This window comes from Lithobates pipiens, unplaced genomic scaffold, assembly GCF_037356315.1.
Source record: "Lithobates pipiens isolate NorthernLeopardFrog02 unplaced genomic scaffold, aLitPip1_a1.2 Scaffold_3, whole genome shotgun sequence".
Taxonomy (NCBI): Eukaryota; Metazoa; Chordata; class Amphibia; order Anura; family Ranidae; genus Lithobates; species Lithobates pipiens.
This window is the reverse complement of record NW_027507790.1, coordinates 98,690,035-98,708,147: the sequence shown is the minus strand read 5'-3', so window position 1 is coordinate 98,708,147 and position 18,113 is coordinate 98,690,035. Positions and strand designations below refer to the sequence as shown.

At 38.6% G+C, this 18,113-nt stretch overlaps 1 protein-coding gene across 1 annotated transcript in view; it reads right to left on the bottom strand.

Moving 5' to 3' along the window:
- SRRM4 (serine/arginine repetitive matrix 4) overlaps positions 1-18,113 on the bottom strand; it is a 212,251-nt gene that overhangs the window by 12,844 nt on the left and 181,294 nt on the right. Inside the window, exons 9-10 of the mRNA XM_077462077.1 lie at positions 3,155-3,471; positions 1,947-2,174 (exon numbers count right to left, since the gene is read on the bottom strand). Coding sequence (XP_077318203.1) covers positions 1,947-2,174; positions 3,155-3,471 — 545 coding nt within the window. The remainder of the gene's footprint in view (positions 1-1,946; positions 2,175-3,154; positions 3,472-18,113) is intronic.

The following is an 18,113-nucleotide window of genomic DNA, read 5'->3' as shown; positions in this document are numbered from 1 at the left end:
TATATATATATATATATATATATATATTTCATTCTAAATTATACATACACGTGAACTGTTTGGATGTTTGTTTTGTTTAATATATGTAAGAAATTTTCTGTATCACTTAAGGCTGCTTTCACACTCGAGCGAGCAGGCGGTGACGGTAAAACGCTGCCAGTTTTAGCGGCGCTTTACCGTCATTTTAGCGGGGCACTTATAATCCAGCTAGCGGCCCAGGAAGGGGTTAAATGTGCACGTGAAGCGCCACTGCCAAATCGCATTGCAGGTGCTTCGGCAGTGGTGCCCATTTGTTTCAATGGGCAGGAGTGGTGGAGGAGCGGTATACACCACTCGAAAGATGCTGCTTGCAGGACTTTTTTTTTAACGTCCTGCCAGCGCATCTCCTCAGTGTGAAAGCACTCGGGGCTTCCACACAGACTGCAGGGGAGCCGTTTTGCAGGCACTTTACAGGCACTATTTTAAAGCGCCTGAAAAACGCCCCAGTGGGAAAGGTGTCTAACTATTAGATTTTATGAGATGAAGGGGAAATTTTTTTATAAATAATCGGCCTAACATATCGGCCCAAAAAAATCGGCATCATATATCGCCCATCGGCCGTGGCAATTTCGAAATATTGGTATTAGCATCGGCCAGAGAAAAACCCATATCGGTCGACCTCTACTTCAGGCCATTCGCCTCCAAACACCACTTTGAATTGCATAAAAATATGTAAGCCAATTAAAGTGTCAGCTGTTATTTTTTATCACAATTTTTGGAAAAGGTGATATAAGCAGAGCACGAAGATAGCGGATGGCTACCTCTTAGAACTTGATTAAAATTTCATACCATGCCCTTTTAACAAAATTCTTCAAAATGTATCTCTCTGTTCTTTTCCATTTTGGATCAAGTAAAGAAAGGTGTAGAACCCTTTTCTGTTGCCTGTGTCTTGTTGAAGAGATTTACCTTGTGCCTTTGTCTCTGAGACATAATAGGAAATTATTGAAATCTCTTCATAGAGAACAAAATTACCCTCATAGACAGGTGTTATAGGAGGTGTCCCTATTCAAAGATGTACCTTCACCTCCTGTCCAGCTGTCAATTTTTGTTTTTCGCTTCCATCTTATATGAGTAAAAAAACCTTACAAAGGTCTATTATATCCAAAACTGCAAAAAAAAGTTTTGGCTAGATATACATTTTAAAGCCAGCCAAAGCATTTCTTTTGTTTTGGATAGAGTAGAGACAGAAGCTGACTGTGTCCTCATTTAAAAAAAGAACCAGAATACCTGGAGATGGGAATAGAGTTGTGAAATATTAGGGCAGCACAATAATAGGCTGTAACAACGTATTTTGTTTTTTGTCAGAACTGCTTCTCTCTCTATACATGTCTATAAGAATAAAAAAGCAATGAGGATGAGAACAAATTATGAACAGCCGCATTCCAAAAATTAATCATGAGCTATGATTAAGCACTGTTTGATAGTGTGAAATGCGTCAGTTCTTCTGTTTGATCAGGTGTGGCATGTATTTTTGATCATATTTTCTACGAATAAAATTTTTGGAGTGCGGCTGTCCAGAATTTTTTCTCATCCTCATTGCTATATGCATTGCCAGCACCTGTGGCTTCTAATTTAGAGAACAGGTTCATTCCAATCTGATCTACCTGGAGTGGTGATACCCCTTTCCCTATTGTTCCAAGAATAAAAAATCAGCCTGAAGCTGGTTAAATGCACCTATCAGTGAATTCTAAGTTATTTCAGAAGTGTCTTAAACTGATGTTAAAAACAAGGTAATCGACATAGCCAAAAGCCCTTAGTAGCCTTATTGTTTGAAGTACGGGGCTTTCATAGGAGTCTGAAACATGGAACAGAAAATGAAACAACAGATGTCAATAATATACTAGATTATCATTCAAGAATGTTTTTGTCATAATTTGTAAATGTAGTAAACTTAGTCAAAACTGTACCTTGCGCCTGAAGAGCTTGACCTGCTTCGTGACCTTCTGTTTGAAGAAGATCTATAATATGATGAATACGAGCTTATGGAATGACTTGAGCTGCGGGAGTAAGACCTCCTGCTCCTGGTGCTCCTATATGATGAGCTTGAATGACGGCTACGTAAAGAGTTTCTGTCAGGCGATAAGTCTGATACACTCTTGTGTTCCCCCAGGCAGCCCAGACAAGAGGACAGATCTCTGTAGAAGAATAACACACATCTCTTATTATTCATATCTCCAATAATCTCGCTGTGATTATTCTGTGCAGATAAGAAAAATGTGCACTGCTTTGGGAGGGAAAGCAAATCAAACTAGCAATATGATGCTACATCAAAGTGTGCTTTTTTTTTCTAAAAAAGAAGCTTAATTTGTTTTCTATTTCAGCCTACTGAGGATAACATCTTTGAATGTAATTAAAATTCGAATCAAGTAGATACATGTGAAATTTCAAGGATTAAAACACTAGTCGACCTAAAAAAAGATAATGCCCCTAGTAACATGTATTTCCAGTAGGTCTAAAAATGAATTACATCTGAGATTGTAAAGCATGAATCACTGTAAATTTAATGCACGGCTACAGCAGTGGCCACACAGATCAGTCCACCCAGCCCTGATATTTTATGTTATTAGGGGAAGATGGTAATGAGTGTAATAATTTACCACTCCAGCTAATATCCTAGCTGAAGATTGTGACTAGGGGGTTTATTTACTAAAGGCAAATCCACTTTGCACTACAAGTGCACTTGGAAGTGCAGTCGCTGTAGATCTAAGGGGGACATACAAGGAAAAAAAATAGCATTTTTGTTTGTACATGATTGGATGATAAAATCAGCAGAGCTTCCCTTTATTTCAGATGTTCCCCTCAGATCTAAAGCAACTGCACTTCCAAGTGCACTTGTAGTGCAAAGTAGATTTGCCGTTAGTATATCAAACCCAGTGTTCCTCCCCAGCCAAAAGAATTCCCTGCAGCGCTCAGATGATGTTTAGCTTAATTGTCTGAAATGTACTATGAGAATGACAGATAAAAGTGTGTATTGGTCAGGTCAGTCAGGGTTTATTGCTGTGGCCTCATGGGGGTGAATTCTATCCCTTTATTTGGGTCACTGGGGCAAGAAATGTGGCAAATTTTGGCAGTAATTTCCTGTTTAGTAGTAGTAAGTTTGCCTGTATTTAATCACCTCTTAGCCTTCATCAGAGAGTCTCCCAAAGGGACCGATGATTCCTTGGTAAAAGAAAAGGAACTGGCTGATGAATTTCCTGAATCCGAGATGCTGTCACTGTGGCCATTAGGGGTCTTTACTGAGGATAGGACATGTCCAAAACCCCGATGGGACGGGCTTTCTTTTTCCTGACTGAGCTTCAACACAGATGAGCTTGACTGCGTTGAGGGAGGAGAGCACATCTCATTGCCCGAGTCATACTCATTTGTGACTTCCTTCCGACAGCCTCCATTACTCTCTGCTGTGACCAAAAGGCTGGGGATGGATTGGGAAATCTGAAAACACAAGACAGTGTTGACACATGTGGAACCCAAAGCTTGCAATACCACTTGTCACTTAGTGTCACATTCACTTTCCAGAATAACTTCTTCTAACATTCTCCATATACTGTATATTTTATTAACTGAAAAGAAAATAGAACAAAAGAAAAGGAGCGGGCAGTGAAAAAATGAAACAGAAAGATAAAAAAAGAAAAATCTCTTTACAAAAAATCTACAGAGGAATCTGCAGACAAAGAGAGCTGCAATGATGCGGACACCATGCATGGTTTGGCATGCACCCATAGAGAAAGAATGACACTGAGAGTGAGAAACAAAATAAAAGGAATTGTTGTATATGTAATGTTTTTTTTTTATAGTTATACATCGGCACAGCAACTGGGACCCAAACTGCAGAGGAGGATTATTATATTTATTGTAGCGGTTATGAAGAACAGGAGGTTCGTTTATTGTGTCTACAAAAAGAGACAGAGCAGTTCCTTTCAATGCAGCCAGTATGTAACCTAACTATTCACGTGGCTTGTCTAGGCTTTTTTAAAGGTTACTGTATATGGACACTTTAGGCCTTATGTAAGCATGCTAAGAATAATTTTTATTGCCCATAACAACTATGTTCCCAACTGTAATTTCAGCAGTACTGTTGATGTATAACTTTGAAACATGCCTTCTGATTGGTTGCTATTGTCAACATTGTATATATTGTATACATAAGTCACTTTGTTAACATTTCAATTGCATCCAGTAGTATATATCTAAGACTCTGTTCACATTAGTGTGATTTCAGACATGAGTCACACAATCACATGAGAATGGAAATCACTAGGTTCAATGGTGCCTTTTCACATCAAGGCCACTCAGCATGGCGTGATTTTGGAAAAGGTTCCTGTACTACTTTGGTGTGATTCTAGCATGATTTTTGCCCCATAGAATATGCAATATCATCAAAGTAGCATCTAAAAGACGCTACATAATCACAGATCAAAATTAGATTGCAGCAGTTTGAACCTAGCAGTCAGTTTCTCAGAAGATGCAATAGGATAATACTCTGTAATTGCCACTTTAAAATTATTACTCTGAAATTGGATCTTTATCTAGATTTTGAATATTCGTGTTGTTTTAATTATTGTATTTTGATGTGTTGCAGACAGCTATTTGCTCTAACACCTTTGTATCCACATGGCTCATACATCTGAAGTGCTTCAGCAAGAAACAACCTTCACATCTATTCTGCTTTGCCTTGACACATCACCCACTCTAAAGCCTCGTACACACGATCGGATTTTCCGATGGGAATTGTGTGATGACAGACTGCTGGTGGAAAATCTGACTGTTTGTACGCTCCATCAAACAATTGTTTTCGGGTTCTCCGTGGACAAATGTTGGATGGCAGGCTTATAAATTTTCCGTGGACAAATGTCTGTTGTCTGTTGTTTTCTGATTGTGTGTAGACAAGTCCATCAGACAAAAGTAAAAAGTACAAACACTCATGCTCGGAAGCAAGGACGAGCCACAAGCGGTTGGTCTTGTAAACTAGCATTTGTAATGGAGAATTAACATTCGTGACGTGGCAAATTATGAAATCTCAAAATGCAGCGCACATTCTCTTCTTGTTTAATGGGATAATAATGAAGCTGCTTTGCTGGTGATACTGATGGAGTTATTGCAAACGAATTTTCAAAGGCTTTTTTTTCTAGTGAGAATAGTATTAGAGTCTAGTGAGAATTAATATTATTATGCTTGTTATTTATTTATTTAGTTATTTTTCGTGCAAGTTACCACAACACTATTACCCCATAGTTTTTAAGATCAAAGATACAACGATGTTGATGTCCCTTGTTAATTTTACATTGTATTTTTTTAAATGTAACTGCCTACTCGCAAACTGTTATTTGAAGTAAAACACATAGCCAAGTATTATTCTCCACAATTTTTTTAAATTTTTCATTAAAAAAAGAAAACAAATAAAATTAGACGTGCTATCAGCCAATAGTACTTAACCAAAAAGTGCATTCTATGCATCCAAAAATATACAAAGTACACCAAATCAAATTATTTCATTATTTAATCATTATTTAACCAAAAAATTTTAATAAAGCCTCATGCATGAGTCTCGCTTCTTAATATAGGGAGTCAACAATGCAAAGAGTTGGTGAAAGCAGGGGTCCGTCATCCAGAGATAATTCAGAAAATCAGCCGGATTATTCTCCTGGAGCTTCCGCAGCAAAGGCATATGACCCAATTGGTCACGATTAATAAAGAAACCAATTTTTGGTCCAAGAAATCCTCCTCCTCATGTTCCTGGACTGGACTTGGGTCAAAGCAATAACTCCAAGGCCAAAAATAAACATATTATCTCCTCCGATTCTGCAACACGTCTGGTTGACGAACGGCCGTTCAGAAATTAACTGAAAAGCGTGAAATGAAAAGCGCAAATCAACACTCACCAAACTTCTACTAACACGAAATTAGCAAAAGGAGCCCAAAGGGTTAGCGCTAAAGAGCTGAAACACCACATAGTACTTCACTGTACGTGTTCGTTGCCCGACAATGCCTTGCCATTTGTATGCAAGACAAGCTCCTGGCCAACGCCCTTCGGACAAAAGTCTGAGGTTTTGTCTGCAGAAAATCCGATTGTGTGTACGAGGCTTAAGCATCCTTCTGTACTACACAGTAAAATGTAGGATATGGAATTTTTATGATTTAACATATTCACTGGTGACACCATAGCAATCTAAACATATTGTAAAACATAATCCAGACCTTTTAACGCGCTATGAAAAAATAAAAAATTGATCTTACCAATGTGGTGCAGTTTTTCATCTTTAATTTGAGTCCTACTATTTTGCTAGCAAAATCACGCAGCTTTATTGCTTAGGCCCCTGTGGTTTTGTAAATGTTAAAACTCCTTAGAATGCACAACTTGTTTTTAAACCAGTAAAAATAAATATAATGTAATTTGAAAGCGATTTTAAGATAAGTGTGTAAATGTTTTACAAGGCTCTACAACTTGTCCAACCAGGGCAAAATGACAGGTATTCATGTAAGAAGACCACCCCCCCCCCCCCTATCCACTTATACACACCTTCCCCACACTCTCCCACAGCTCCATTTTTCTGTTGGACCTGGTGGTCCTAATTATGTCATCTGAGATCTGGCTTATCAGAGCCAAGCACTTTATCCTGGGAGGAGGTCACTTCCAGAATACTCATTAATTGAAGGCTCCAACAGAGTAATGGAATAGTGGGGTGGAACACAGAAATCAGTGATCAGTGGGTAAGTGGATAGAGGTTTTTGCTTTTTTGTTTGCTAAAAAAACTGTCACTTTGTTCCGAATTTATACATTTACAAGGGCAGCCATATTTTCTATTTTTTTTATTATTTAAGTTGTACTCCTCCCCCAATAGTGCTTCTGCAAAGTGACTGTGTTTTGCTGCTCCTCTCCGTGAATACAATGTTCGTTACATGACTAAAAGGAATATTTAGTAATTCTTAATTTGTACCTGTCATAAAAAAAATAAACAGGCTGCTTTTGAAAAGTTACAAGAAACAAATAAAGTTAGAAAATAGTTGCAATCCCTTATGTCTGTACTTGTTCGAGGTCAGTAACCCATCTCATCTCTTGGGCTAATGCTGAACAGCAGAAACCAGAAGCAGCAAATCAGAATCTATCATGTACAGGTAGCACTTTTGCAGGTTGAATTCTAATTGGCTAGACTAGAATATACCTTATTGAACACTGCTGTAAGTGGCTTATTGTGTAAGTAGTGCTTCTTTACCCTGGGTTCACAATGATGTGATGCCAGGAACAGCGTGATTACAGCGCTGGTTCCCGCATTGCTCCTCTCCCGCAGGCAATTCATACTGCCTTATGCGAACCGCTGCGGGTGCCCCAGTTTAGTTCAACTGTGAACTTGCACAGGAATCAGATCGCATAGGTGAGAACACCCATGCGATACAATTCTAGTGCGGGAAAAAACAAGTCCCTGCACTATTTTCTGTGCGAATCCAATGCGAGTTCAGCCATACAACTGTATGGCTGAAATCGCACTGCTCAGAGATCACATGTCATCGACACCTGCAGTGCGGGTGTGAATCATATGCAATCTTTGAGATCGTGCTAGTGTGAACCCAGGCTTAGGGATGTTAACTACATGGTCTAAAATACAGTAAAGAGTCCATTCACCAATCTATAAGACCCCGTTCACACTTGAGCATTTTTCAGCTTGAAGCTTGACACTAGGGCTGAGCTCAGGCGTGTTCGCATTGGAACACGTGCAGAGCCCGCCAGAAGTCGGCGCAGCACTGCGCTAATCACAGGCAGTGAAACATTGCCTGATCTCTGCAGCCGCACATCGGGGCAATGTCTCACTGCCTGTGATTAGCGCAGCGCTGACTTCCTAGCGGGCTCTGCACGTGGAGTATGTGAACACACCTGAGCTCATCCCTACTCGACACTCAGAAACACCCAACAAGCACAATCCCATTAATTTCAATGGATTTCATTTCAATTGTTCACATTTGAGCATTTGAGTACTTTCAGTTATCTGCTGCTGACTTTTTTATTGTTGGAAAACCCCCGTGTGGAATTCTTTGCTTGAACTTTGCACGTTTTCCCATTTTCAATAAAAGTGGGCCAAAAAGCCTTTAAACCAAAGTTCTTGGTTTAAAGAACTTGGTTTTTGAACTTCATTAAAACACATCTACCACATGAGCTAAGAAACCCCCATATCACAATAATTACATTGATCCAGCTTGGTCCAAACTAACTATGCATATACCATACCTGGCTGATGCCCCCGGAAGCTGGAAATCACTGAAGCAGACACTGCTTCACCTGTGACCTCCACTTGCTTTTGGGTGCTATGCCAACAATGGGCGCCATTCAGAGAATGATTTGCATTTTCTCAATGAATGTAAAATGGAGAGGTAGGGCGGTGATGTCACACTTTCCACCTAGCATTATACTTGGAACAATCTATTTGAAGAAGCATAAGAAAAATCAATAAGATAATTCTTACAGATAAACTTGGTTTATCTTTAGACTTGTCAAGCATTGGTGTGCGCAGCCTACTGCATTAGGGTGTGTACCCCAAAGCTCAAACACACATGCAGCCTCAGTTGAACGGGGCAGTGAATGAATGAGAAGTGCTGTGTGCTGAGTGAATTCCTGTTCATTCACAAAATTAATCATAGTAAACACATTTTACTATGCTTCAGTTACAATTGAATACAGTGAGCGAATGTGTTCATTGTGTTCATTTAGAAAAGGAAGGGGCTGGTAAACTACATATTTACTAGCCCCTTCCCCCCATCTCCATTTTGAAACATCCCCCACAGCAGCTGAAGGGAGAGGAGAGGAAGGAAACCAGCAGCACCGTGAGGCCAACACGGGGGGAAACCAGGCAGTAGGGGGAATCAGCACTGCATGTAGTGATTAGGGTGTGCCCAGGCACACCTGGCACACCCCCCGTGCATACATATGTTGTCATGCTTTTAATGGGGTAAAATTGCCAGAGTAGTATGGCTATGCATTGAAAGGGGACCAAAAGATGCAGTGTATACATCTAACTAATCCCAGCCAACCTGTGCTGTAATGCCCAATCCAACAGACATTTAAGACAATGTCACCAGTCACTTTCCAACATCGTACAACTGCATCTGATACTGCAAAGTCTTCATAACTAAATGCTGCATCCAATGGGACTCTCACTATTGCTTTATAATTTAAGACACTTGTATTGGAAGTGAAGAAGAAAAGACTAATAGTGACAATTGCTGTTTCAACAAATACATATTTGTTTTAAACAACCAATTGGTTTAAACCTGTCATGGAAGAAACATATATGCTACTCTGTTCAATGCTTAATTTTTGGTAAGATACTCCGAATGAGTTAATCACTGCTAAAGAAATGCAGACCCTGCCACTTTCCTCATTAGCGCACTGCAAGTGCATCAGCTGATCAAAAAAGCCATTCTCATTCAGAATCAGTATCCAAAAGACATAGAAGAACAAACATCTTTTTCTTCAGAGCAGAACCAGTTAGGAATCTGCAACAAAGTGTGTTGAAATCCCTGCCTTCTACAGTACATACATTATTCATTGTTTTTTTTTTGTTTTCAACAAAAGTGGGGTTAATCTTTAACCTGCCTGGCGGTATTCCCGAGTCTGGCTCGGGATGGAATTTCAGTACCACGATCGGTAACCCTGAGCCAGACTCGGGATCGCATTGCAGGATACAGGGAGACTTACATACCTTGTCCCCTGGATCCTGCGATGTCCTTCCCGCTGTGTGTGCGAGCCGTCCTCCGCTCAATTCAGACAGTGCCCGAGTGCCGCCGAGCTCTGTTCCCTGCGACGTTACGATGCACGGGAGCGGAGATCGGCGCCAAATTCAAAAAAGTAAAAACACACAAAACACACACAGTACTGTAATCTTACAGATTACAGTACTGTATAAAAAAATACACACCCCCTTTGTCCCTAGTGGTTTGTCCAGTGCCCTGCGTGCACTTTTATATTATAAATACTGTTTTTTCTGCCTGGAATTTGGAGATTGTCCATAGCAACCAAAAAGTGTCCCTTTATGTCAAAAGTGATTTTAGACCAGCTAGAAAACAGAGATAAATTAGAATCACTTGCAGAATTGAGCGATAACAATTTCTGGGGAGATCCGTCATCAAACACTAAATCTAATGACAGCGTCAATTCTGCAAATGAGCACATTTCAGTGTTTTTGGATTTGATTACATTATTGAATAATTTGTATTATTATTTGTTATCATTATTTATAGTTATTTATTATATTATAAACTTTATCATACCCAGGATGTCTACTAGACTCTGGTTTGAACAGATTTTAGAGAGTTATTCCTAAGAATTGCAGGCATACAATATAAAACGCCAAATTTCCATGCAAAATAATTGTACCGCTTTCAGCACCAAAAATCAGAAATAATCATACCACCAGGGAGGTTAAGGCCAAACTGTATGTGTAAATTGTTGGTAGGTTTTCTTGACCAAGGAAGAAAACACTCCTATACGTCAAGCTTTTTTGTGCACTGGGAAGATAATTCTGGTATTAAATGAGCCTATGGGGGTTTATTGCCCCTTAAGGTACTGTCCTTATCTAACGCTGATATTCTGTGTTTTGTAGTAATAGTAATTTCTTATGTACTATCCTATATACATTACATGCTGTAATATGTCACCAATGTCAAATGTGTTCATTTTGTTTTCTGTGCAGTTTAAATGTTTTGGTATAAGGATTCATCATCAGACTGTAGCTAGCCAAAATATACTTTAGGCCCCTTTCACACATGTATGTCCGTATTTCATCCATCCGTTTGCGGATGAAATACGGACATACATGCATTCCTATGGGATAGTGAGTGTCTGCGGATGAACCCTATGGGATCGCTCCGCGGGGATAAACGGAGTGATCCCCGCTGAGCAAGCGGATCATCATGTGGTGGATCATTACTGTTCCGTCCCGTGTGAAAGGGGCCTTATACAGAGAACAGACCCAGAAACTGTTCTGCAAGTCATGCGTGAAGATTAAAGTGATGCTTTAATTTGTAGAATAAACATATTTGTTCTGCAATTGTGATGTTTTGTATCCAGCATCAGTGGGCACTATTATATTGTATTATATTGTATTATATGAGTGCCTAGATGATCTTGAAGTCAGTGTTGATATGTAATTGATCTTGCGCGCCCTGCTGAGAAGGCTGAAGTTATTGCTTGCTTTCACCATATTTATATGTCATATTTAATAGCTGTGTATTTAAATCTGAGGACTGCCTTGAAATCTGTTCAAGGTCATTGTAATTACAAGTTTCATACACATTGGCTGAAAGTCACAATTAGTGTGATGTTCGATAAACACAGCCTTCAAATGATTATAACGACCCTGTGAGGTCACAGTGATTAAATGAAGAAAATCATTCTGTAGAGTCAATCATACAAAGTTGGTTCTTGATTAGGCCAAAATGTTGTACACCATTGAGCTAAAGAAAGTCACAGCCTTTTTTAAACCTGTGGATTTCTGTATTTTAAATGCAATTCCCTGTAGCTCTCTATTTGTATTTTTTACTATATAAATGCCATTTCACACCTTCATGCTATGGTGCACTGTGTTAGAGCACACGCATTACTGCAAGGCATCACAGCTGAGAGTTGTGAATGGTTATGAAGACTGGCATATAGAGAGAATGTAGCTCAAACATAAGGGAAATCACTCAACATAAAGGGAAGTGCAACAAAACTTTCCCTCATTACCCCCTTTTTAATTTACAACTTTAAATTGCAACTAAACTCAAACAGTGAAGATTTTCTGTCTTATAGGGAATATCTACAGGTGTTAATTGTTCCCAAGCAGCACCCTGAACAATCTACCTTTCGTCTTCAGATCTAACGCACTATGACGTCTATGACTGCCAGGCTCAGGAGATTAAATGAGATCTGGTGATATCACTATAGGTTACAAACAAGATAGGGACTGTAGGTTTGTTCTTAAGTTGAATCTGTTTGTAAGTCGGAACAGTAAATTTTTTAAGTGTAGCACCAGCCAAAAAATTAATTTTTAAGCTTTTTGGATAACATAAGGAAGGGTTATCACCCCTGTAACATTTGTTTAGCTGTCTGTGCCCCTGTACAGATTTCACCTCACTTTCTGTCTCAATGATAATTTAATTTTGAAAACTTTGGGCTGTTAGGGAAACAAGGATTGGTGATAAAGCATCAGTGGAGACACCTTTTTCCCATATTAACTCTTTCCCTTCCTAGAGGTAGATTTCCACTTACTTCCTGTTATCTCCCTTCGTTTGTAAGTAGGAGTCGTTTGTAAGTCGGATGTTTGTAAGTAGGGAACCCCCTGTATTGTGCTGGACACTGTTATCCTTGCTGGAGGCTCTGACATAAGGAAGCAAAGTGCTGCCTGTACTAAGATGGCTGTCTCCAAACAGTTACACAATGCATAACAAAGCCTGGTAAGTCAATAACAGGGGCAATATTAGCTGTAGGGAAACCTCAGACAATACTGGAGAGTATGCCATCTTTTCCATGCAATTTCTAGAGTTCAGTTCCTCTTTAAAGCTTAGAACAAATGTCTAAGGTGTCTGTTTGGCCTGTGACTCCCTCTACTTTCATATACCTCAAAATATAGTCAAAAAGACCAATGTGAATGAGAGCAATAGGGCAGATATGTTAGTGTACTTGTACACAGGGCCATAATTCAACATAAGCAACACAGGCCATACCCACACACCATGTTGCTCACGGTCATTCACATATTCTCTAGTATAAATAAAGGCTTTACAATGCTGACCTGCTCTGCTGGTGCAATGGTATGCAATCCTTGCTGTTCCTCCACAACCTGTGTGTTTTAATTGCTGACTGGAATAGTGTGCTTGCAGTTCCCCCTGTCTGGATCCTTCCAGCCAAACCTCTAGCAGTGTTCCTTATTTGACTCCGATATCTGATCGTATTAGTGTGTTAGGCTCACAGGTTGAATTGGGTAATAGTGAGGTGGTACAAGACTGGTGGCCTAGTGGGACAAGAAATCCAGCCATACTCATATACAACATGTACCCAATCTCCTACTATAAACCTTCCCTTTATGAAGATTTATTTCACCTATTTATATCTTATCATTGTGAAATACTAGTTGGTATGTTTCTTTGGATTGGATAAAATACAATGAAATACATTTTTCTGCACACATTTCTTTCACACTGACACACTTTTGGCGTTAGTTATACAAAGTGATCATACAATGCACAGTCCCAAAGACAAAAATAAATAAATTGGGAGAATAAAAACATGGCTGACAGATCATCTGAACAATCCCTTGTATGATATTATAAAAAATTATCTCATGAATGTAGCTTGGCATTTCCACGTCATGGTGAAATAACAGACTAACTGATAATTTCAGGAGTAGCAAAATTAAACATGTCAAGAATAGACAATGTAAAAGTGAGGGATGAGTGTTCAAATTCAGTATGGCTGAAATGATGATTGGGACATATCTTAATTTTTCAATAAGTTACATTACTGTTTCAATTAATATGATTGCCCTGATCTATTTTATTCCTTTAGTTTTTATTTAAGTCTGTCTACCAGTACAGGTAGATATGATTTTCATAATAATCAACAGAACCAATGCCAGACAGGGACAAAAGACATGGCATGCATTCTTTACCAACCCACAATCTAATGAGCGTATGCATATTCAAAACTGCAATAATGTTAATGTCTCCTGGCCAGATCAGTGGAAGAAATGATGCCCAGAATGTGCACAGGACACAATATTCTTTCCTATTTTGTTCAGCTGGGGTTAACTCAAACTTAACAGCTCAATTGTTTATTACCAGACAGTTTGTTGAGACCCGAACCTTGTATTGACCTTTTTCCTTTGGGCACCATACTGAATGTACTCCAATGTCACCATAAACAGCTATGTGCATGAGCCCTGGCAGGTGGTTTGAGGAATGCAGAAATCATTGTTTAAATCTGCTTACCAGTCCGTAGATGTAGGGACTGCATTTGTTTTCTTTTCAGGTCTTTTACTTTATTTTGACCTGGTGATCCTGCAAAAAAATACTGTACTACCTGTCTTATGGTGGGTAAGCTCACTTCTCCACTGTAATTATGGAAATGGCAATGTTTGTCACTAAGACTGGACTTCAAACATGTTTGTCTTTGATCATTTCCATTATGCTAGGGCTAAAGAGGAGAGTAGTTTACAGAAAGAGAATAAGGTTGTTTGTGCTTTTTGCTTAGCTCACAGTGGCAAGGATCCCTGCAGTCTTGACAAGATCAACAAGTATTTTCTGCACTTGCTAAAATGTTCTTATCCTGAAAAATGACAACTCAGTCACCACATCTATAGACTGGTACATACAAAATATTACATTTTTGTTCTATACTTAGTTATCCTTTAATATATTTTAGATATTATATTCAATATATTCATTTACATACCCTTATATATTCTTTTATATACCTTTAAATGTGTGCTTCTAAATCCCCTGTGACATCAAATATTTCTGGATATAGAAATAGCTTTCTACATATAAATGTGCTTAAAGGGGTTGTAAACCCTCATGGTTTTCACCTTAATGCATTCTATGCATTAAGATGAAAAACCTTCTGTGGTGCTGCAGCCCCCCTGAGCCCCCGTTTTACTTATGTCACCCCTATCTTTCTCCATCCGGGAACGAGTATACCAGCACTATCTGGTGTCTTGTGTCCTGATTGGATAGATTGATAGCAGCAGAGCCATTAGCTCCCGCTGCTGTCAATCAAATGAATTGACGTGTGCGCTGGGGGACGGGGCCGAGTCATAAATTCTGCAGCTATGGACGCTGAATGATGGACTCAGGAGCATGCCCACGAAGTAACCCGCTTCTCCTAGGGGGTTATCTCATGTGGAGAGGAGCCGCAAGAGCCATCGGGGGACCCCAGAAGATGGTGTCTGGGGCCACTCTGTGCAAAACGATCTGCACAGTGGAGGTAAGTATGATATATTTGTTATTTAAAAAAACAAACCCTTACAATCACTTTAAGAAAAGAATACATGACTCAATAAGATTATCTAATTAAAATGAAATATATAAATGTGTTTAAAACACCACATGGATGTTATTTCAACATGCCACCTGTTTTTCCAAGGATTCAAAATATAAAGAATATGATACATAATCATTACTGCCATGGTATTCTGCTATAGAAAACATATTATTGGAAGCAAGTTTGAAGTTTTAGTGATACCTTGTATCGGCTAACTCAAGTTATTAAAGGAGAAGTAGGGCCAAACCTCTTTTGGCCCCACTTCTCCTGTAGATCATAGTTGGACATAGTATATAGTATATAGTATAACAATTGTGTTGCATAGCAAGGCAGTACTAAATAAGAACAGTGAGACAGATTATGAGACATTTGCTAAAGGAGCTCAGCTTTATTTATTACAGTAAATCCTCTCCTCGCCATTATAATGTAGCACTGCAACAGAATAAAACGTCCCCCTGACTACTTATTGTGTGTGCCTGTTTTGAATGAATAAAAAGTCCAAATAGAAGCTCCACTCAAAGTACTCAAACCTGTGATGATGGATGCTTGAAGTGAATGCCACAGATAGTGCCATTCCAGAACCGAATGCAAAGATGCAACCTCACCAGCACTCCAAATAGATACGTTACATATGTTTATCATGAAGACAGCATCGCATAAGGCATAAGAAAAAAAACAACATGCTGGTTTTTTATGCCTGTCTTCACAATAAACACATGAAATGTATCTGTTTGGAGTGCTGGTGACTTGGCAGTGGTGAATCTGTCACTGACCTGTGCAAATCTCAGTTTGCAGCCCAAGATTCCAGGTGCAGGGATCACAAATACACACAAAAAAGTGTTAAATATACATTGCTAAATAAGAGGAAGCCTGATTTGCATCCAATTTTTGTTACTCGCTTTCTTGATAAGTGGCCCATAATTCCCACATAGTTAAGACTTACAGATGCTGTGTATTGTAATTATTTTTACATTGTCTGTTTCCAAATAAATTAAAGAGTTCATGTTAGATTGGGTCATTTTTGACCTAATATTCAAATGAATGGAACATGTATGAGTGAAACCAACTGTAACACATGGTTGAAATATTATTTGATATTGAATGGGTTGGGAACTAGGTGCATACAGTTCATTTTGTAATAAGTCAAAGGGCAATATACAAAATATCCAAAACAACCAATCAAATATCAACTGTTCTAAACAAAATCAACACCGGTTGCTGTGGGTCACTGAACTTTGTACTTAGTTGACTGTGTCATTATCTGATTTGGTTACAAATAATTCATTTATGACAGGATCGCAGGGAAAACTTGCCTTAGTCTCTTGTCCCACAGCCAGCATGGAAAAATGATAAACACAATGTAATTGGTTTCCAAGGAAAACTACACAATATCTGAGACAACTCTTCCCTTTAAAGACTTTCATAAATGAGACAGTTTTTTGTGATATGGAAAATAATACCTCTGTATCTAGAATTGTGTGTGTCTTTTGAATTAAAAAACAAAACAAAACAAAAAAAAATGAAGCCATTGTGACATAAGAAAAACTAACAAGCAATATAATTAAGAGGGCAAAAAAAAAAAAATCAAAAATCAAAGAGAAAGTCCCCTATAAAATGGAAATTGAGAAAAAGCAAGAGAAACATGAAAATAAAGTATACAGATATTCAGACTGACTTTCCTTAATTGAAATAGTTAGAATTTTTTTCTCCCCTGTAAGTCCAGATTTAGCAGGTGACTCACTCTAATAAAACCCCTAACATCTGTCAGGAATCAGCGACTTACCAAGCGGGAACTCCTCCTTTAGTAGGTAAGGTGTAAGAAAAAGGTAACATAATTCCATCATTACATATTACAGGTCAACAAAAACAAACATTCACTCTCCCTCACAACTGTCTATGCCTGGAAATGTATGCAAGTGGAAAGACAGCTGGGGGGTTTCAGCTGGTGTGTACCCTCTGTTTTATATTGCATTCATTACATTTAAATAATAATTAAAAAAAACATTAATAAATTTGGTCAAAGTTGATTAGATATGTCTCCAACCCAACTTTTTTTATTTTTTTATTTACCTTGCTACAGTATTTTGGGTTAACATCAATTTGTGTAATAGCATTCTAGTCATCTCATATCATATCTATAAAGCCACTGAAGCTTAAAATACAGTTGTCAGAGAAGTGTAAGAGAGGAAACGTTTATTTTTTTACCAATAAAATATTTACCAATCAAAAATGTACACATGAAGGTATCAATAGAAAAGCAAATCATGTACTGTAAATATACTACTCTGTTGGTCTACTCAGTACCAATGTTGCATTAAAATCCACACAAATATTTGGATGTCATGGAGAGCAAGTGAATTTAAAAGCCCAGACTGGATGAAACCTATACTGTAAACTGTTTTGGTCAAACACTGAAAGCTTTCCACATTCATACCCAATGTATAGAGGATTCATTTGCACTGACTTCACCATAAGATGACATTCAAACAATGTCCTTACTTGCTACTTGAGGTAATTCTAAAATGGTTTAATTAACGTGATTCTATCACTTGTTAAAAAATGCTCCTCTTGCCTGTAAAAAGAAGTCAGTGAATACTCACCCTCCCCGATGCCCATTCCACCAAACTCTGTTCTGATGACAAAGAACGGGTCCTGCAAATTCCAATGGCAAACCAACACATCTGTGTCGATCTCCTAGGTCCTCCACACCTGTCACTCCTAGAAGTGTCAGTTTCCCAGCAGACTTCAGAGGACCAGTTCTACTAATCAGAGAGGTGTCGGCAATGCATCCACCGGGAAAGATAATTATGGCCTTCTTTTACGGCTAAGAGGTATTTTAATGAAATATTCATGTGTCAAAGTAGCTTTATATCCTTACTTCCACTTCTATATCTGCCTTGTCTATTTAGAATTTATGTAAAGATTAAAATTTGTGTTAAAGATGTAAAGTTTGTTTTAATTATATGAAGGAGAAAACTAGTTAATGTGCTGTAATTTTACCATGCAAATTAGATAGCTGTCTTAAGCATTCTTTGGCTGCACCACGTAGGCTTAGTTGGTATGTGTC